The sequence below is a fragment of the Drosophila subpulchrella genome, chromosome X, assembly GCF_014743375.2.
Source record: "Drosophila subpulchrella strain 33 F10 #4 breed RU33 chromosome X, RU_Dsub_v1.1 Primary Assembly, whole genome shotgun sequence".
Classification (NCBI taxonomy): domain Eukaryota; kingdom Metazoa; phylum Arthropoda; class Insecta; order Diptera; family Drosophilidae; genus Drosophila; species Drosophila subpulchrella.
This window is the reverse complement of record NC_050613.1, coordinates 19,084,795-19,107,106: the sequence shown is the minus strand read 5'-3', so window position 1 is coordinate 19,107,106 and position 22,312 is coordinate 19,084,795. Positions and strand designations below refer to the sequence as shown.

The following is a 22,312-nucleotide window of genomic DNA, read 5'->3' as shown; positions in this document are numbered from 1 at the left end:
GTATCGAACCCCTACATTTGTTCTTAACTCGAAATGCACTGAAATAAAATTTAAGCCCAGTTTTAAATTTAATTTCTTAAATTATTTAAAATGAGAATTAGAATTTGAGAAGTAATCATAATGCTTTTAATGTGTGTGGGTAATATCCTAAAAGACATCATATTGTGGGAATATCACGCCCACTTACAGTAAAGATATTAATTAGATTATTATTATAGATTATTATAGATCATTATATAGTTCATTATTATTATATTATTAATAGATCCCATAATCTGTTATATTTATTATACTAACTACAAAATCCTGAGAACCTTTTTTTAGTGTATGTATCTGTCAGTATCTGTGCTCTTGTTTGTCAACCGAATTTTGTAGGTGGGATTTTAGCCCAGTGCAGGAAGGCAACAACAAAAGTTCAAGAGTCATAGACAAAGGCAACGGCAAAAGGCAAAACGAAGACGAAGCCAAATGGCGAGGCAAAAGGTTATCATAGAATGCCATCGATGACCTTGACACACCAACCCGCACGCACACACACACACAGTTGTGTTCACCTGGAAATAAACACACCTTCCTTCCGCTGAGGGCAAATAACCGTAACAGTAAGGTAAGAAAAAAAATGGAAAAATGAAGCAAATGAGGCAGCCAACGAAATCCGAAAACGGCAATAAGAGAAGTTGCCTTCAAGGCGAAGGTAGCCTTTTTCAATTTTTTCTTTGTTGCCACCACTTATCACGATTGTATGGGAGTGTGTGTGTGTGTGCTTCTATGATATTACCAATTGTTTGTTGTACGTGTTCCTTCAATGCCCAATGCTAATCCAAATACCCACACACAAATCTGCTACAGGCGGCAAAAAAAAATTACATTGATAACTTAAAGCTTTTTCAGTTTTTTAAACGATCATACACACTCTCTATAAGTTTCATAACCATACAATAAATATTTTCAAAGTTCTTATGATTTGGATGCATATGCAGCTTAAAGACATCATAAAATTTTATAAAAATTAAACCTTACATTCATGACTCAAAATTTTTTTTAGTTTTTTTAAAGTATCATACACATTCTCTTTAAGTTTCATAACCATCCAATAAATATTTTCAGAGTTCTTATGAGTCTGAGCTACTGCATCTTTGAAACATCATAGTTTTTTGAAAATTGCAGTTTTCAGTATTTTAAGGTATCATACACACTATCTATAAGTTTCATAACCATCCAATGAACAGTTTCAGAGTTATAATAAGTAAAAATAAGCAATTTTCAAGAGCCGACTAAAGACCAGTTAGACACTTCACCTTTGCCACTTTGGTCGCCTGCACATCGATGAAAGGCCCTGCGCAGGGGCTTTATTGTCTATTTGCCTGGGTATTTGCACTATTCGGTGTGTGTGCGTGTGTTTTATCTGCTTTACCTTTTCCGAGGGACGTACGACCAACCAACCAACCAACCTACCAACCCCTCACTATGTCAACGACAACCTGCGACAGGTAAAATGTGAGATAACGGGGAAAAACGCTCGACGGCATACATGAACCTGCCCGAATATGTGGAAAGGTATTTTTCCCAGGCCAAGGAATTTGCACAGGTGACACGAAGATACGAATATACTAAGATACTCAGCTTAAGAGAGCGCTTCCCACATCCGCAACCACTTCCACATCCGCATCCGCCGAGAGGGAACCTCTCCAATACCCCTAGTAAAACCCAGAGATGAACCTCCCATAACTGTCACATTAAAAACTCAACTTATGGACACTTGTTCACCATTTTAATGCACTTTAAAAAGGTGTTGAATTTATGGCCAAGTGAAAAACAATTTGAGTCGGTCATTAGGTTTGACTTTGGTGTTTGTCGTACTCCGAAAACTATGTTTTCTATCAACGTGATTTGACTAGAGGTAGTTCGATAGACTGCTGGCCACTCTATGAGTTACTAAAGTTTTATAATATATAACTAATAACATACATTAACTTAACTTAAAAATTGAATTAAGTTGATTGCATTGCATTTATTTATAGATTGTATTAAACAAGTCATTCGTAATTAGGGGTGCCCAAAATGAAATTCCAATAAATTACCCATTCTTACATTAGATTATTGTTTTTTATTGTTTACTCCGAGATGCGATTAGAAAATACATTTGTTTTTCGGTGGAGCGTACACTAGGGAACCATTACTAGCCTTCAGATGTTTTTCCCTTATCTTTTATTTTCCATTACCATTTAAAGTTCTTTTCCATAAATTCTTTAGGATTTCGAACTTTTCTGTTGAATTAAGGTAGTATATTGTTAAATGATATATAACTTTAGTAAATGATTTTATATGGTTTTTAGTGGTAATTTCCAGTAATGTCGCTTATTGCGGCTTCAGAGGGATGATAAAAGTTGTGTCAATTTTGTAAAAATCATTTTTGTATGCTATTGAAATGATTGTTTGGGTGAAGATTACACTTATGTGAATGTATTTATGTATTTTGCGCTGTATAAATCAGATGAGTGTTTTCGTTTAGTTTTAAGTTGACTAATTGACTTTTGTTTTTTTGAAGTTATACAATGCCTATTTGCTGATTATATTAAGGATACATACATTAAGGATCGACATTTTAACATTTTCCATGTAAACTTCACATGTAAGTAAAATAAGATTACCACTGTTTTTCACTCTTTTTTCGAGACCCCCTTTTTCAGAATAACCCCTGTTACCCTGTATTGAGTTTGTACTTCTAGATTGTACTTTAGGATGCACATGAGTAACCCCCACTCAAACTCCCACTCACTTATTTATCCCATATTCATGTTTAACATAACATTTTTTCTATGAATTGAAGATGTACTAATGTATTTGAAATGAAGTTAGTTTTGGGCACTTTTAAGAGACCCCCATTCGCTGATTACCCTAGATTATTAGGTACTATTTCTGGATAGATATATTAGATACACATAGGTAACTCCCACTCACTTATTTATCCCATAATCATGTTTAACATTACATTCTTCATATGAATTTCAGATGTATTTGTAATGGAATGAAGGTATTACTAGATTTGAATGCTTTTTCGCTGATTACCCTAGATTATTGGGTACTATTTCTGGATAGATATAGCAGATACACATAGGTAACTCCCACTCACTTATTTATCCCATAATCATGTTTAGCATTACATTTTTCTATGAATTTCAGATGTATTTGTAATGAAATGAAGGTATTACTAGATTGGAATCCTTTTCGCTGATTAGCCCAGATTATTGGGTACTATTTCTGGATAGATATAGCAGATACACATAGGTAACTCCCACTCACCGCAGACATCCAGCCATCCTTCGATTCTGCTGGGGTAGGAAATGGCCGAGGCCCGGCTTAGATAAGTTCGACGTCCCATTTTGTGGGGGTGGTAATTTTAGTGCTTAGGTGGATGCGGATGCGGATGCTGTGTTCTCTCTCTCTCCGGCTCTCTCTTGCGCTGTCTCTCTGCTCCTTCGCCCCCCTTCCCCCGTCTGTCCGTGCTCCTCTTACTTATCGTTTAGCTTATCGACTCTCGTTGAGTTGTTGTTTTTGTTGTTGTTGCTGCTGGTTAATTTGAATATTGATTTTGTTTGTTCTTGCTTTTGTCGTTTTGTTTTTATTGCACTTGTGCCTTATGGCGCTTTTTGGGGGTTATTGTGAAACAAAAGATTAAAGCAAAACAAATAAAAATCCGAGCCGAGATTTGATTTGTTACGATCTCAAGAGCAGGTTGCCGCCGCTGTAGTTGTTGTTGTTGTCATTTGATTTTTAACGATTCCGATTCGGAAACTTTACTTTGCACCTGTGTGCGTGTGCGTCTGCGTGTGTGTGTGTAATTTATTTCGGTGTTTTCATATTATTTTTAAATCACGACTCCGCCGCCAACAACAACAATTCAAGCATGTGCATGTTTCGGCTCAGCTGTGTATGTGTGTGTGTGTGCGCGGTCCAGAAACTGTAACCTTGTTGTTGTTGTTGCTGCCCCTTTTTCGGGAGGCGACACTCGCCCACAACACTCGAAAAAAACAAAACACAATTCAAATTCAATTCGGCTGGAAAACGGTTTCGCTGCGGTTTTTCAAAATCGCGCTGGAAAAGCCGAAAAGGAAAACCCCGACCGTCACCGGTCACCGTGGTGACGGTACGGATGTACGAAGGTACAAGAATCTCGCACGGAACAAGCGCGCACGAACCGTTCGTTGGCAGATTGAAATTTCAATTACAGAGCTACGGAGCGGTGTGACCGCCGCTAATGTTTTGGTTTTTTAGATTCCGACTGCGCTGTGCTCAGCACAACGTAAGCAAACGTAAGCAACGTAAGCAACCGTAAGTGTCAGACATCGATGTCATCGATGTATTTGAAACATCGATAACATCCATGTTGACTTGACATCTCTATGCCCGGCGGCTGCTCTCTCGCTCACGCAGAAATCTTTAATCTCGCTTTTTTACTGACACTTACGTTGTTGCTATCTCCATTTTTCACTTGTTAAGCGACGTCTATCGATGTTTTCCCTTCCGACTGTTCAAATATATAGTAAGGTTATTCCATAAGCTGTTGAAAGTTCAAAAGAAACTTTCAGCAAGTGGCTTTTGTTAAATTTTCAAACAAAAAATGTTTTTTAGTTTTTATAATAAATAAATGTCTAACATTAATATTATAAATATGAATTAATATTTACTTTCTTATTACATTTTACTAAGATGTTGCATAGTTGCCATTGCTGTCTAATGAAATAAGGTTGTTGAATTCAGAAATGTACCAAAATGAAGTTTGTATGGAGCAGCTTACAAACAGCTTACCAAAATTCAACAATTGAGCGTCTAGGGAATACCCTAACTGAATTGAACTTTTTTGAATGTGCCAAAAAGACAAAACCGTTATAGATACTAATATACATAAAACTGAATATAAAGAAAAAAGATTTCATTTTACTTATCGATTAGGTGTGCAATAACGTTAGTCGCAGAAGAAAATGTAATCTAACAGCTGTACAGAAGCATATGTATAAGCCCTTACCTACATTTAAATTCAAATTTAAGCGCAACGGTAAGAAAAGCGCGCCTCGAAAAACACAAAACAGTGTTGCAAAATGTTTGTTTATAATAATAATACGAGATTATGGTTTTTACCACCTTATCTGCTATTTATTACTGCACACCAACTAGCTAGTAACCTAGCATATAGCAATAATAAAATACATTTACTTTTCAAAAGACCAAACAAATTTCAAAACCAATTTGAACTGAAACGGTCAAGTAACCAGTGCTGCAAAACTCACCACCAATCAGTGTTCTCAATTGCCGAAAGCACACACACACTGTTGCATTCCATTTACCGTTTGAACGGCGCGTCGCTTTTTGTTTGATTGAATTTATTAATAATTTGTGGCCACCGAGATAAGGGATCCCACGATGGACACTCCACGTCGCAAGCTGCGCAATCTGCACATGGAGAATGTGCAGAACAGTAGTACCCCGATCAGAGTGCCGCCGTCGCCGATGCTGAAGACCCTGGGCCACGGTACCGGTGTCAGTGTTTACCGTTTGGACCGCTCGCCCCGTCTTGGCCAAATCCGTTCGCCGTGGGCCGTCAAGCGGATCACCCAGAGCATGCGGGTGCGCAAGGACACCCTCTTCAACGCCCGGATTGTCCACGAGGCGGATATCCTCCGGTGAGTCTGCGAATTTCCACCGTACTTCCTCATTCGCTGTCAGTGTGTCAGTGTCCTGCGTGCGAGTGTGTGTGTGTGTGCGTGTGCTGGTCCGGATGCTGCATGTGCGTGTGCTAGGGTGTTCCGATATGTGGGTCAGGAATTAATTAGGGTGACTCACGTTCGATACTGTGAATATCTTGGTATTATATATCAAAATGAGTAGTCCAAAGTATTAAGCTTAATCTAGGCTGAATTAATATTTTTATTGCATAGTTTCATTATATTAACCCAAATCTTAAGACAAAAAATAACTTTTTTCAAGTACGAACATGATGAATCACGTTCAGGAATCAAATTTATTCAAATTTTGCTTTTAATTCAAGGCTGCCCTTGGGACAACCAAGTATTGTGCTAAATCTAAGGTGGATTTCTAATTTTATTGGAATGTTTCATTACATTGATCCCCTAATCTTCAGACAATAGCCACATTATTCAAGTACGAACAAGATTAATCACACTCTGGACTGAAGTTCATTCAAATATTGTTCTTTTATTCAAGGCAGCTTTTAGGTCAAACATTCAAAAAATTTTTAAACCTTTTCCCCTCTAACATCGACTCACCCTAATGTGCATACGCAGAGTGTGCCTTTGGTGTACACACCACGCAGATTGGGTGTTATAGTTGCCGCCTTCCATAAATGGTCGCCTGAACACCCCCTGAAATACCCCTCAAATTGCACATACAACTGATGATGCCATTTCTGCCATTTCAGCAAACTGAAGCATCCCAATATCGTGGGATTCCGCGGCGTTGTCACCAATGACGAGGGTGTCAACACACTGGCCCTCGAAATGTGCACCACTTCGCTTGGCTCCATACTCGAGGAACGTCACGACGAGGATCTGGGCCCACTGCCGGCCAAAAACACCTTTAAGATGATCATGGACGTGGCCCTGGCCCTGGACTTCCTCCACAACGAAGCTCGCCTGCTGCACGGTGACCTTAAGTCCTTCAATGTCCTGGTTAAGGGGGAGTTCGAGATCTGCAAGTTGTGCGACTTCGGAGTTGCTCTTCCTCTGGACGAGCAGGGCGAGATTAATTTCCCAAAGAATCCCGGGTTGCGCTATGTGGGTGAGTAAACGGGCAACTATCTAGTCATAAACGATATTCAAATCTAATCTAAATAATTACAACCAGCTTAAAACCAAACCTAAAAGGCTTATTAATAACCAACACCCTTTTGTTGCAGGAACCAGCCTTTGGTGCGCCCCGGAGGTCATAGACGACATGGATATCATAGACAGCAAGGCGGACATCTTTAGCTTTGGCCTGGTTATCTACGAAACCCTGGCCCTGGTGCCGCCACATACCTTAGAGCTGGACGCCGTGCTTGGCGAGGAGTTGGAAGGTTCTCACGATTTGTCCACCGAAACGGAGAAAGTGCAGCGCAAGCAGCTGGACTTCTCCGCCGATGAAAGCAAGGGTGGACCAGTTGAAATGGATGAACATACGGACAACGACATGAGTACCGAAGTGATTGACGACGAGGAGGAGGAGGAGGAGGAAGAGGTCGACGAGGATGAAGATGACACCAAGGAAAACGATATCAAAGAGAACGACATCTCTGACTTCACGCTGAACAACCTTCACTCGGCCTATGGTACTCGCCCACCACTGCCAGTGGCCTTTCAACTCAGCGACGATTACAACTGCATCGTGGAGCTGTTCTATCTGTGCACGAATGCTCTGAGCGAGGATCGTCCGGCGGCCAAGACCATTTGGCAGTGCCTGGAGAACAATGCCGCGAATGTCGCGACAGGAAGCGATTAGACTGATCACCACCACTACTCTCAGCCTCCACAATCTTCCTCCATTTGGAAATAAGCTCTTGAATGTAGTTTCCCTAATCGTCTGATTTTTGTTTGCATGTATGAATACATATAGTTCTAATTTATACCGTGTAAGAAACGAGGACAAACGAATGCGCACATGAAGACCAGAATCCGCATAAATATAAAAGATGGATAAGTTAAGTGTACATATTCAGCAAAAAGAGAGGTCGAATAAATCCCTAAATGAAACAATTTTATGGTTTCAAATGTTGAAGAGTATTCAAAGGTGGTTAATAACGAAGTCTATAACTAGTTTGAAAAAAAACTTGAAATTGCAGACTATGAGACAAAATGTATATAACTCTCAGCCACATTTTCTTATAAAAACTAAAATAAGGCCTTGTAAAGCTTGTAAGCTAGAAATAAGTAACATCAATCCAATTGAATTGAATGGTATTGCTTACAAGGGACTACGAAAATGTACTAAAAAAATATAATTTTAAACTTTAAATTAGCACATGAAGTTTTTTTTTCATACATACTTTAAATTTAAAGTAAGCTTCAAATCAGTTGTGATATAAACAATAAACTTACACTGTTTTGCTCCGAACCCCCAGAAAAATCATTTTTCGCATAAGCTCGGTTACAAGTTTACTTAGGTTTATTAAAAAATAATAATACATACATCAAAATATAAGTTTTTCTTTCGTGATTTTGCTTTTCGGTCTTTTTCAGTTGCTCAGCGGGAATACACTTTTGCCTTTATAGAATATATATGCGTATGCTTGGGAATCGGGTGTTCGGGAGACTTTTCGCTCGATAAAAGTTCAGATTGCTTGGTAATATAGGGATATGTGGAATGGTGATGAAGGGCGACGTGTACAGGCGATACGCAATTAGATATAGTTTCAGATTCGCTGCTGCCTCTATCCTAGATCTTGCTATCTATCTAGGGTAAGTTATGCCAGTTCCGTTTCATAAATATGAATATTGTTAACTTCAAGTCTGCCTGGAGGGGCCTTTTCTCGATTTGACTAAAGCGTATACAGACTTCAATTAGGTCTACAGGGATACGTATTTAACATAGATCGTATTAGTGTATATATTCTCTTGTATATATATAAAAAGTATCGAATTTCTCTCTTGAAGGCGAAGGCGCTGTTGGTGTTTCGTTTGTTTTTATCGTTTTGTTAACTTCATCTCACTTTCTCCGTAACTCTAAATGATGACAATTACAACAAACAACTTGTACGAGTATTGGACACATTTACGAATGAACAAAATTTAAAATTACAAAAGTACAATATTAAAAATAGAATAAACAAGTATTATGAGTCATGCCGAAAAATGTGAAGCTGGGCTAAAAAAGGACATAGCAGACGTACACTGAATTATTGTCTTGAATTGAACAAAAAAAATAAGAGTCTGGCAGATCAAGAACCATTTTTTTTGTGGTTTCGACATGTCAAAGTACATAAAATGGAATGTTTTGGTTATAAATTATTCATGCTCGTATGTGGGATTTTGTATACAATTATTGCTCTTTCAAAATCGTTGAATTCGAATTTTAAGTTAAGTTAAGTAAATTTCTCTGCCTTCTGCATTTGATGCTCTCTCTGTTTCATTCTCTTCACTTGCGGTCTCACTCTAATCTAATGCAACAAGCAAGAATAATAACAAGACGTATATCTTACAAATTTAAATACACATGTATATATGCCAAGGAAAAAGATAAAAACAAGGGACTGCATTCAAAAACGTGCAAATGAATGTGTGTGTTTTGTGTGACTTTGAGTGAGTTTCGTGGAATGTATGGGAAAAGACGTATGATTACATATATGATCGTTGCTTTATACATCGCTCACCTACTAAATAACTGGGGATTCTGCAGAAATGGCTTTTAAAATTGTAATTTATCATGATATGAACCAAAGCAATGCCCAGATTTCTACATAGTTTACTCAGCTAATCATGCTTTCCGACCAATCCTTATGGATTTTACAAATATTTTCATCAGAAATCATTGATTCTCCAGCTTTGCCCGTCTCTTTAGTAAGTGAGCAATGTATAATCGATCAGTATACATGTGATAAGCTGGCCTAAATGGTATAACTTTAAATAATTGACTTGAGTTTAACGAACTTATTCGATCTTAAGGAAAGTTAAGTCTGATAAACTGAAAATCCTCTGCTCTTCTCTGCTGTGAATTCGCGTTTTCCGTTGCTTGAGTTCTCTGGATGCTGTATCTTCCGGTCAATCCTACAAATGCAGCACTCCATCCTTGACATCGCTGGCCATTATCGTGGACGCATTGGAGGCTGCCTGCTGATGGTGCGACGAGGGTGATGAGGACAACGGCGGCGCCGCCTGCTGCTGCTGCTGATGATTGTGATTGCCGGCGGACGTGGATGTGGGACTCTCGTCTAGGGTTACTCCCGTCAGGTCCACGATATCGTCCTGATCGTCGTGCTCGATCTCGTCGGAGGTGTTCGTATTGTTGGTGTGATGTGACCCACTGGACAGCTGGCTATTCCTCGAGAACGAGCCGCGATGTGTGGACGTCAGCGTGCGCTGATTGGCCGGCTTCACGGTGATTATCAGGTTGGAGCTATTGGCCACCATCATGTCGGTGACCTGATCCAGGGTCTTGCCAGCCACCTCGATGCCGTTCACCTCGATCACCTCGTCGTTGACAGCCAGCAGGCCAGTGCTTTCGGCCAGTCCACCCGGCACCAAGCGGGATATAAAGATGCCCGGCTGCTTCTCCAGTCCGCTGGCCGTCACCCTCACCGAGGTGCCATCCCTTATGTAGAATCCCAGGGGCTTGTCGCTGCCATGCTTTAGCAACCGCACTCTCCTATGCGTCTCCGGCACTATATCCACATCTATAATGGCCGAAACCTGCCGGAAATCGTGCGGTATGGATATCGATGGGGCCTTTGTCTTCACGGGCGTGTGGCCCATCAGTATGCTGCCGATCAGATTCCTCGGTTTCATTGTCCCAAAGCCAGAGTACTCATTTAGATCGTCTATGGAGAGGATATGGGATTAAAAGATGAAAGGACTAAAAGATGTTTTTTTGTATTCTTACCTTTCCGCTGCACTATGACCCGTAGCAGGGGGCGGGCTGTTTTCAGTGCCCGGCCAAAGTTATCATCGTTGTTAATTGGCAACAGATCGTTGTCCCGCGGATCGATGTAGAGTATTAGAAACTGGATGTTGGTCAGCTTGTGCAGCTGCTCGATGAGGGCCGCAAATTTGTCGAAGCTCTGCTCCGTCTCATTCCGCTTGAAGCTCCAGCGCCGGAATTCCGCATCAAACTTGAAGATTGGTTTTCATTAATAATAAACCCTATAGATTGTATGGAGCAACACCTGTTGATTTCTTCGAAAGCCAACTTTTTCTGTTTAAACTTTCTGTAATCTAGTGATTTATCAACACCTATCTCCAAACAGCTTGTGTTCGGAATGTTTATTATAGTTACGGAAGGCCCTATAAGTTTTGTATACCTGCTATAAGGTGTGGAGGATTGAAAGAGGGCATAACAGGGTGGTTTTTGAGCACAGATCAACAGATACTTTTGGGGGAAGCTAGGCAATTCCAACTGGTAATCAAGCTCAACAGTTGTGGAACAATATATATTGTGTGGAAAGCATAATGTATAAAATATTCAGAGCCCTGTGATTGCAATTCCAACTAGTAAATCCCATTCTGTGCGCATGAATCAGCAGCTCAGCGGCGATGAAAGGGGCGTGGATGTCGGCAAAGGCGGGGATCCCAGGGACTATGCTTTATATAGGACTCACCTTCGATTTCACCTCGATCAGATTCGAATCGCTGGCCGCCACGCCGGACGTTGTGTTTATCTTGTTCTTCGACATTTTCTCCAATCCCAATCCAATCCAATTTTCTCCTCACACACAACACAAAACACAGCAGTTCGTTTAGTTTCCCTGACTCTGGACCTGATCTTCAGGATCGAAATCGAACCGAATCGCCCGATACGAACCGAACCGAAACCGAACCAAGGTGCAGTGGCGGGGAGCGGCGTTTAAATTAGAGTTAGAAATCTAAATTAAAACTAATTAAATAAAAGAAATGGAGGTGTGGTATTTTGTGTGGTATTAATTGGTGTGACCGCAACGCGGAAAATACCTTCTGGGCAGTGTGACCGTCTCTTTTAGTCAAATATACCAAAAATACGGGCTCTCTCAAATGGGATGGTGTATCGGCTAATTTTGCGGATACACCAACCCAACATTTTGGGTAGGCCTTACTTGCAATTTTATTGGTATGTTTCAGTATGTACTACAATAAATATAAAAATATACTACCAATTGGGCGGTCACCTTAAAATGTTAGGAGGGTGTCCTCGCTGACTTAGACGTGTCATCGGTCTCGAAAAAAAATCGATTTTAAAATATTAATAATTTTCTTCAGGCATAAATGTCACAAATTTAGTTAGAGAGATGCAGTTTGGCACTTTTTTGAAAGATTGAACCTTCCAAAGGACTGAAAATAAAAAAATTTAAGAACTATAATTTATATTTATTCCATTATTAATAAAGAGAAATCAGTTTTATTTATTTACTGTGGTTTTCAAATAACAAAGCTATGTTGTCTAGTTTGAAATTACATTTTATTCGACAGTCAGCTTATTTTTGTTACGATCTCTCTTTATTTTAGTGCTTAATTTTATAGCAAACAAACAATTCCCACACTTAATACAAAAAAAAAACGGACTTCTTGATTGCTATCGATATATCGATGACGCCGGAGCAGCCCTGAATGGTGCATTAGTGTAGAGACAGTTTGTTTGTGTCGGCTAGGCAAACACTTAAATGCGCTACAGGTGCAAACAGGCTTAAAATTACACTCAAAACGGGGTTTTAGTGACGACAAAACAATAGTTAAGCATTCGCTTTTTGTTAATGCCTAGTTAAAGTATAGCTATTGTCAACTGGACCACTTGCATAAATAAAATAGCTAATAAAAATCAAAAGTACATCAAAGACCACGTACGCCTCAATTGTAGCGCATCGACTGGCGACGAGGGTTACTGTAAAATGGAAACTGTTTTTGTGTGTTTGTGTTGTTGTCGAGCGTGAAGTGTGCAATTAGACAACTGAATTTGTTTAAATGTGACGAGAAAAGGCTGACAACAACAATTGCGAAGGCGAGCGAATCGATTTCAAAACAATAGCAAGCTACGAGACTAAATTTCGAGTCGCTTGGTAATCCGGAAATCGGGAATTTCGGAAAGTGCTATATACATACATATATACACAAATATACACACATATATGCACATACATATATGCAGGAGAGGAGCGAAGAGCGTGCGAAAACAGTGAAAACAGAAACCCAAACAACGGATAAGGAGAGACGAGTGGCGGGGTCGGGAAAAGCCAGGCACATACATTTCCTCCAGTTTTCCAAGCCAGCTGGGAAAAGGCGGTGAGATTGGGACTTTCGGCGGCCCAAAGAGCTCAGCTGCAGGAATAAGCTGACGAAACTGAAACCGAAGCGGAAACCTTGAGACACCGACCGTGTATTCTCACGCACACCAGCGCAGGCCCACTCGCTCGCACGCACACACACACACGCGCAGGCCAAGGAAGTGCAGACATCATACATCATGAGTTCGGTAGGATAAACAATATTATCCGATTATATATCACAGGGGTGCATAGAAGCATAAGAAGCCATTCCTACTGATAAGTACCTCGATTCTGATCAACAATCTAGCAGGAAATGCAAACGTCATGAGTTCGGTAGGGATAAACAAATGTATCCAATTGTGCTCGAGATACCATAGATCCTAAGATGCCATTCTTATAGATTAGAACTCCCAATTCGAATCAGCAAACTAGCAGGAAGTGCAGACATCATGAGTTCGGTAGGATAAACAATATTATCCGATTACATACGGCTTAGTGTATCATACTGGGGGTGCATAGAACCTAAGAAGCCATTCTTACTGATAACTACCTCAATTCTGATCAGCAAACTAGCAGGAAGTGCAGACATCATGAGTTCGGTAGGGATAAACAAATGTATCCAGTTATAAACGAGATACCATTCTAGGGGTACATAGATCTTAAGAAACCATTCTTATCGATTTGTAATCCATTTCTTATCAACAAACTTGTATTTACTAGAATCGTATGATATCAGACAGCATGATCCGATTATATTCGGATCTAGCATATCATACTGGGGTTCATAGATCCTAAAAAGCCATTCTTACCGATAACTACCTCCATTCTGATCAACAAACTAACAGGAAGTGCAGACATTATGAGTTCGGTAGTGATAAACAAATGTATTCAATTAATTTTACCAATACTAACCCAAACTCAGTCGATGCTTCTAGAATTGTATACATATACCATGAACATTAAATAAACATTGGGTACCAGGAGTAAAGTAGAACGCAGTTCTATGACAAGAGTTATTTAGTCATAAGCCACATCCATGGATTATAAGAATCCATTCCAATTCTGAGCCAAAAAGCAATAAACCATGTAACCCCAACTAAAGTTTCGAATTTTACCCACTTTGCAGCAATACTCGAATGTGGAGAACCTGTCGCCGCAGACGATCAGGCAGGTGATGCGGGAGCTACAGGAGATGGAGACCACGCCGCCGGAGGGCATCAAGGTGCTGATCAACGAGAGCGACGTGACGGACATTCAGGCGCTGATCGACGGACCTGCTGGCACTCCGTACGCCGCTGGCGTTTTTCGCGTCAAGCTGACGCTGAACAAGGACTTCCCGCAGACACCGCCGAAGGCGTACTTCCTCACCAAGATCTTTCACCCGAATGTGGCCGCCAACGGGGAGATCTGCGTGAATACACTAAAGAAGGACTGGAAGCCGGATCTGGGCATCAAGCACATTCTGCTCACCATCAAATGCCTGCTGATCGTCCCGAATCCGGAATCGGCGCTGAACGAGGAGGCCGGCAAGATGTTATTGGAGCGATACGACGACTACTCGCAGCGGGCGCGCATGATGACTGAGATCCATGCCCAGGTAAATAGATTGCTCCCCTTCCCTGTCTAAATGCCATTTTAAAGGGCCTACTTTCTTAACCAATTAGGCTGAAAAACGTAACTATAGGTTCATTTTTCTTCCAATTTTGCTAACCTTGCGGACAAGAGTTTAAAAACCATTTTTTTTTGTTTAAAATCCAAAATTACTATTTAAAAGAAAGGAAATTCCAACCTTGTTCCTACAACATACAAATACAACAAAAAATGCTTCAAACTCATGGTTAGAGTCATGATCTTAACCTTTTTCCCCGAAGTGCACTAAATTTACAAAATATTTATCACGCTGAGTAATCATCTTAAACATTTTTGACATTATAAAGCGCATACGTATGTTTTCTTAGAGATTCCTTAAATGTAGAGCTATTAAATAAGGTAAAGTTAGAATAAAATTATTAGGATCTGTAACTAATCTCAAAAGTGCAATGTCTAACCTACTCCCCCGTCTGTTTAATTTTAGCCCGCCAAATGCGGTGCAGGCGCTGCTGGCGATGCCAAAGACGACGATGGACCCTCGACGAAGAAGCACGCGGGCCTGGACAAGAAGCTGCAGGACAAGAAGAAGGAGAAGTTGCTCAAGGAGAAGAAGCGCATGCTGAAGAGATTATGAGAGGCATAAGGCGGAGTTCCATGGACTAGCTAATCAACCATGAGCAGTAAGCAGTAAGCAGTAGCAGTAGCAGGAAACGTCAAGTACGAGAGGATGGATAGATGATAAGCGATGAATGAGTGCGAGCGTTATCCCCACAACCACATGAATGGCGGCAGGATCGAAGCTAGCATGGTGGATTTGAAGGAGCAGGCGCGCTATGAAATTTTACACTGATCTGATACAAAAAAAAAAAAAAGAAAACGAAAACGAAGAACATTAGCAAGTGAGAAAATGGAGTCACCGATGAAACCCGGAAACGGAACCGCATCATTTGAAGGCTAATATCGGAAACGGAAGTTAAAGCTGAACAATTTCGGTAGAACAAGAGACAGAAAGAACCACTCCAAAGAAAAGTGCATCCAGTTACCATATACGATTATTTAAACAACAATTTTTGGTGACAGCACCTGTCGACCGAGCGTAGAACGTAGAAACAACAACAAACAAACAAACAAAAACCAACAAAAAGCAACCAAGAGAAATGGGAATGCAACCATCTCCTAAGTAATTTATGTAGTTCTCTTTTCTTAACGCTCATGAGCTATCCTAGCATAATTTATGTAATTAGATTAAAGAAAAAAAGGAGAACATTATCGCCTCATACATGCCACCACCACCCCAACACCCTGCCCAAATCTCTCTAAACGAAAGCATCACCAACTTACCTTAATGAGCATTAATATCGATCACTTGGGGTCTGTTCGTGTGTTGGGTAATCCGCCGTGTATTCAAATAATCCAGAAAACATTTGTGTATTACTCTTCGTAATCGATGTCACCAATGTACGAGCTCCCCCCAAAATCTTAAACTTACGCATATTTTTTTGTCTTTTTAAAATTGTATCCCTTTAGTTTTAAAATGAATAAATTTCGATTCGTTACATTCAAATGTCCTGCTTAGATTTAAGATACGAAAAGAAAACAACCACGCATCCAACAAACAATCACAGAAATACATAAAATTATTAATGAAAAACTGTAAAAGATCGATTGCACATTCTGTAGAGATTTAGTTTTAAGAACTTGTATCTGTAAAACACTCGACGCGGAGCGGATTTGGAATGGCACGGTGATAAGTGCATGGGAAAACCCCGTCCTGTCAGTCGCAATAATGCTATGTCCTTCACGCCTGCTGCTCTCTCCCTTAGTTCGAAAATCTTTTTCAAGCTCACACAACCAGTACACACACCACAAGTCGAGGGCGATGAGTAAAAAAGCAATAAAAAAGAATAAAATTCCGAGAACAATTTCAAAAGAAAACACATTCTCAAAAAAAGAACAACATTTAGAGCTTGATCGTAGACAGTGAAGGGAGTTTGGAAAGCATTACAAAATCTAAAAAATGTATTTAACATATAAACTTTTTTGGTAAGTCATCTTAAATACAATTTGTATAATCGATTTGATTTGCAGATTCAATTCGATTATGTTTTGAGACACAAAATTTTGAAGAAAGAAAAGCTTAGTTATCGGTTAGTTAGTTATGATGTAGAGAGAATTTTCAAACATTTTCATTTATAATATTCTTTTCTAAAATTAACAAAGCTATTCATTTGACTGTATATATAGAAATATTTTGCAACGCAATTTAAAAGATATCTGGGTTAGAAGGCATTTCTGTTAGATCATTCTATTTTCCTAGGGATTGTATATTTTTATTAGACATTTTAGGATCAGATGTTTTCGGTTATCAAAACATGTATACAATGGATCATCAAATTTGTCCGTGCATAATTGTTAGCACTTGGTTTTCCAGATCACGTAGCGCGTGCCAATAACAAATGGCATTTCCTAGTTCCGCTTGGCTCCCCCCTCCCTTTCCGCCCCCTCAGCCCCTTGGCCCATCGCCCACCGCCCGCCGGAAGAGTTTATCTCTGTTTTGGGGAGTTTCTCGATTCCCGCGATTCTGCGAAATGTCATGAGACACTCGCACACACACTCTCATTCTCTGGCTGAGTAGGTGTGTGCGGCTCTTCCCCTCTCGCTTCCACTCTCTACCTGGCTTTGTCTAACCGCCAACGCTTTTGAGCCGGGCCAACATTCCACTCCGATCGGGTCTAACCTTCAGGCAACTTGTCGCTCGAACCAAATATTGTCGCACAGCCAGAATCAGAATTTCGCCAGGGCACCGAATGTGGAATACCCTTTGATAATTTGATTTGGTCTATCCATAATTTGTATCCAAGTTTTTTATAGCAAAACTTATTAGTTTCGAAAAAAATTAGTTATAATATTGACAGATTTTAAAGCCATTTATGTTCCTTACCAACTTAGCTTAAAAAATAGATCTTTTTTCTTTTGGGGGGAACCTTTTTTCTTAAAATCAAGCCCACATACCAAATTTCATATCCATGGGATTAACATTCCCCAAGCTCGGTGGCCAGAAAGTATGCAATACAATTTTGAACTTATTCGTTATTATAAAGACAACAGTATAAAAAAGAAATATTTTTTCTTTTGAAGGACCTTTGTTTTTTAATTTCACATCCACATACCAATTTTCATATCTATCGGATTAACGTAATGATAATAAAGTCCCTCAACATTTCCCAGAAAGTATGCCATGTTATATTGAACTGATTATTTATTTCGAAGTCTGTTGGAATTTTTAGTGATGTTTGAATTTCTGGTTGGATGAGATACAGTGATACACATTACATCCACATACCAATTTTCATATCCATCGCATTAACGTAAAGATAACAAAGTCAAGTCCCTCACATTTCCCAGAAAGTATGCAATGTTGTATCGAACTGATCACTTATTTCAAAGTCTGTTGGAATTCTTAGTGATGTTTAGATTCCTGGTTGGATGAGATACAGTGATACATTGAATTATCATCGGTTTCTGGTAATACCCGTCGGTTAGGGTATTGGCCTGGCTCTCTTCGAGATCTCAGTTCGATTTCGATTGTTCGGACTGGACTGGATGAGCTGTTCGCTCTCTCTTCTCAGTGGCTCTCCCAAGTCGGACTTGAATGAATGGCCAGCAGATACGACCGCAAAATGGAAAATGCCGATCGATGGGGCCCCGAGAGAGGGGGGAAGGGGGGGGGGGGGGCGCGCCAAGAGGGAGCGGCGATCGCCAATTTCAGCTAAAGCTATAGAGCTACGGCTAAAGCCAAAAGCCAGCGGCGGCAGCAACAACAACAACAACAGCTGAAAAGCGAATAACAAACGGCAAAAGCAAAGCCAATGGCAGCAGGTAGATCAGTTGTGAATCTGGCAACAAACCATTTGGCTGGGGCTGCTGCTCCAAAACAAAAACAAAAAAACGAAAAAAAATTAAATCCGATTCGATTCGATCCTCTCTTCGGCTCCAAATGTGCGCGTCTGTGTGAGTGAGTGCCTATCGATACGGATGCAATGCATTGTGTTTTGCCGCGTTCCTAATAAATAATATAACCCATTATTAACCAACCTACCTATATAAATATAGTACACAAGAATCGATTAGAACTCGCAGATATTACCCTATAAAGGGGTTGTCGAGCCAGTGTGAATCCTTTGTCACGTGATCAGCTCCTGAAGGATACCCTTTTCCCGCTCAAAAAACCAAAAGCGCGCGTTTCCACCGATTTTTGGCGGCCAATCTGGCGCCCTATTGGCCTTTTTAAAAACATCTGTTTGCCCAGCTGCCCATGTGTGCTTTTGTGTATGTTGTTGGCTAATTGACCAACTCCCCATCCCCTACCCTCGCCTTATCCACAATCACTCAAACTCTTTACTTGTTTGTTTTTCTTTTTTATTGTTTTTGTTAAGTGATCGATAATTTGTGATGACCAGTGATCAGAAAAACTAAAGATTTTGAAATTTATTTGGAAAAGAGAGTTGAGATCTTATAAACACATATCAAAACCTTAATCGATTCCAAGATTTGTTCAGCTTAAATCAAAAACAAGTTTCTTTGGATCCTCCAATCGATGTTTGAAAATAGAACACCTGTTTTACTTAGTGCCCAGTGACCTTGTGGGGCATCCTCATCGCGGGTTAAGATCAAACTAGAACACATCCGTATAAGTGCGAGTACGTGATACCGTTTATGAGGTGCATATATGGCCAGCGGACGTGGGCTGTGTGCCATTAGCTGCACAAATCCGAACGATTCGAATGGAATGGCATCGAGTTAACGCACTTCGATGACGATCGAAGCCCACTTTGTTTTGCATGGATCAGTGATCACAGGGAAATCTGGGAATAACCTATTCTATTCCTTGGCTAAAAGTTCTGAAAAGTTAGGATATCTTTTTTTAAGGATCCATTAGGTTTCAACCAAATAAGTCACTCATTAATAAATGAAATCCCCTCTTTAGTAGATTTGTTATTAATTTGATCTAACGAACTAGCCAATAATAACACTCGTATTAGTTCGTTAATTAATTCATTCACAAACTATCTCACTGCGGCCATCGATCAGTTTTACTCAATGAAATCGAATCGAGCTGGTTTGTGCAAGGCACCTTGACTTGAGGATCGATCGTGCTAGGAATGCTGCACTGTGGTTACAGGTATGACAAGCCGACATGTACGAAACACTCAAACCCAGAGAGATCTGGGGTTCTATAACGCTCGTATAATATAATGTATGGCAGATACTGGGATTGTGTGGGTCGAAGAAAGAAAGAAAACAGCATCAAGAATGAGTTAGACAAAGTCGCGCAAATAACTCGCTCGTTTCGTCATTTTGAGCAGCTATCAATATTTGATATATGTCCAAATACACAGACATGGCTATATCCATATGTTTGTAATGCGAACATATGCAAATCGATTCGCAGATCTACACAGGGGAAAAAGTATGATATTTTAAATATATATTTTGTAGAGGGATTAATAGATTATTACAATTAGAGATTATAATATTTGAAATCAAATGCTTTCTGGGGAAATTTGGAAAACTTGTTAGATGAATATTTTATATAGCCTGCTAAATGAGACCTATGAAATGAAACAATTGAAATCAAACTTTGAACTTTACATCTATGGTTATTTTTAATCATTTTTTTCTGTGCACATGGATCGCCTTGACGTCGAGCATCGTAAAATCCTCTAATTTTGTAGATTTGTTGACTCCAAACCCCGTTTGTGTGTCAACAGTATTATTGTCTGTTTCTGTTTTGGATTATTGTTTCTGGCTCTGTTTTTTGTTTCGAGAACGCTTTAGCGTTTCATTAACAGGCGGGGGCGGGTCGCCCGGCGAAGGCGTTCCAAATGCTTTGCCTTTGGCTTTGGCTTTGGCCAAAAACGAAAACTAAAACTCATTTTGACCAAATGCGTTCGAAACTATGCGCAGAAATAGCGAGTGGGCAGCTCCGCCAGTTCAAAGTTGTTCGAGAGCAGCAATTATCCAAATGATCAGATGATGCTAAAGATCGGAGAAGTGGGGAACCCAAAATGCGAGTCAAGGAGACGACAACAAATTAATTGCTCCTTAGATGTTTCAGGCATAAATAAAAGTAGGTAAACATATAACCCAAAAAGAGATAAATCCTATCAAGAACCGAAGAAGTAAACACAGAGTTGGGGACATTATAAATCTTTAGCTTCCTTGGACAGCTAAACATGAATTTGTAAACATGATTTAGCCTCAATCATTAGAACTATAAATGTTATGAAAAAGTTCGCAAGTAAATAAAAGCCTGAGCTTCAATAATAAACCATTTAACACCTTTTTATCGCTATAATTATACATTTGATAGAGCGATGGATCTCGATAAGTGCAACATTTAAAATGCAGGGAATGACAGAACTTATAATCCTTAATGTAGACTTATCAAGACAATAATAATAACCTCTTTTATGATCCTCTGCAAGGGTGGTGATATAGGGGAGGTTATTATGGAGTAATCTTTCTCAAACATAAAAAAAAAAAAATAGAAATGAATTATAAAATTAAAAACTTTTAAGACTTATCTGTGCTAAAGTGATAATGGTGTTTCATAATAAAATATAAGATATAAAGAAACACTAAAGAAATTACAAATCATTTCGGAATTGAATTTTGTACCATCAGGTGGCTCCATCTTTCGGAATTCAGTGTAGCTTACTAGAAGATTTAAATTAAAGTATACTTTTAAGCAAAGATTTAAGCCGCTATAAGGTTTGAAGCTCAACTAAGCAAAGCCGAAAACCCATGCATGCAAAAAGCTATAAAATTATGTTTCACTAAAACTTAAAAATGAAAATGCATCCATAAACACACAAGAATATAATATTATTTATTAATTAAAACAAAACCATGGATGTCATAATTTAAAATGCATTTTTTATTGTTACCAATGCCGTGTTGTCTATGTCCTACAGAAAATAAACGTGGAGCTTAAAAATAAACAAAGTCAAGGAAAGTGCATACGAGAAGTAGTCGGAATATAAAGATCTGCAGCGGCTATGGCACTAAGCAAGACCATCAAATCAAAAGCTGGCGCCAAAGACGAACAAAACGAACTGGTGAGTGCTAGATGGACCCCCTTAACCCACCCAATGCCCCTTAACCCGCATGCAACGTACAATCACATTGCTTATAGTTGCGGTCAAAACTATAGTGGTATCGGCAGACCCTTTTAATTTCAGCTTAAAAAAATATTTTTTTTAATAAATAATCTTGTGTATATACATAAACAAATAAATAAATAAATAAATTGTTGCTAAACGTATTTAAAAATTAAAAAAAGTAAGTGATTTCAAAGCACTTCCAATGAGGCCTAAAAGCAGGCAATGAAAATATATTGCACACCTTTTAAATTTCGACCTAAAAAATATTTTCTTTTATAAATAATCTTGTTTATATATAAGTAGTTGAATAAATAAATAAATTGTTGGTAAATGTATTTAAAAATGAAAAACTTAGTGATTTCAAAGCACATGCAATGAGGCCTGAAAGCAGGCAATGAAAATATGTTGTAGCATACTTTTAGCCACCTCTGTTAGTAATTCAAATAAACTAATACCCTTGAATAAATAAAAATCTCAAAAACATATACCACCATTATTTTGACCGCAACTGTGCCCCCCGTTTTGGCTGGAAGTGTACTCACATTCGGGCCACGTTAATCGCGTAAGGTGGCTCAGGTAAAGTAAAGCTCGCCGAGCAGGCAAAAACAATGTATGGCTG

The 22,312-nt window shown here is 39.4% G+C and overlaps 4 protein-coding genes across 7 annotated transcripts in view; 2 read left to right on the top strand and 2 right to left on the bottom strand.

The window, feature by feature from the left end:
* Positions 1-4,229, bottom strand: part of LOC119558299 (ras GTPase-activating protein raskol) — a 43,787-nt gene extending 39,558 nt beyond the window's left edge. For all 4 annotated transcript variants that reach the window (XM_037871695.1, XM_037871696.1, XM_037871697.1 and 1 more), the window contains exon 1: positions 3,304-4,229. In XM_037871695.1, coding sequence (XP_037727623.1) covers positions 3,304-3,382 — 79 coding nt within the window. In that variant the 5' untranslated portion in view covers positions 3,383-4,229. The remainder of the gene's footprint in view (positions 1-3,303) is intronic.
* A 1,103-nt stretch (positions 4,230-5,332) lies between these two features.
* LOC119556582 (lymphokine-activated killer T-cell-originated protein kinase) lies at positions 5,333-7,745 on the top strand. The gene is made up of 3 exons (XM_037868882.1): positions 5,333-5,681; positions 6,437-6,795; positions 6,914-7,745. Exons 1-3 carry the CDS (start codon positions 5,422-5,424, stop codon positions 7,492-7,494), a joined length of 1,200 nt encoding a protein of 399 aa, XP_037724810.1. The 5' UTR covers positions 5,333-5,421; the 3' UTR covers positions 7,495-7,745.
* A 394-nt stretch (positions 7,746-8,139) lies between these two features.
* LOC119556583 (partitioning defective protein 6) lies at positions 8,140-11,629 on the bottom strand. The gene is made up of 3 exons (XM_037868883.1): positions 11,303-11,629; positions 10,588-10,816; positions 8,140-10,525 (listed from the first exon to the last, which is right to left on the bottom strand). Exons 1-3 carry the CDS (start codon positions 11,375-11,377, stop codon positions 9,756-9,758), a joined length of 1,074 nt encoding a protein of 357 aa, XP_037724811.1. The 5' UTR covers positions 11,378-11,629; the 3' UTR covers positions 8,140-9,755.
* Positions 11,630-12,577: 948 nt separating this feature from the next.
* Positions 12,578-16,186, top strand: LOC119558083 (ubiquitin-conjugating enzyme E2 S). Its single transcript, XM_037871265.1, has 3 exons — positions 12,578-13,143; positions 14,064-14,534; positions 15,012-16,186. The coding sequence occupies exons 1-3, from the start codon at positions 13,135-13,137 to the stop codon at positions 15,159-15,161; spliced, it is 630 nt and encodes a 209-aa protein (XP_037727193.1). The 5' UTR covers positions 12,578-13,134; the 3' UTR covers positions 15,162-16,186.
* The last annotated feature ends 6,126 nt before the right edge of the window (positions 16,187-22,312 follow it).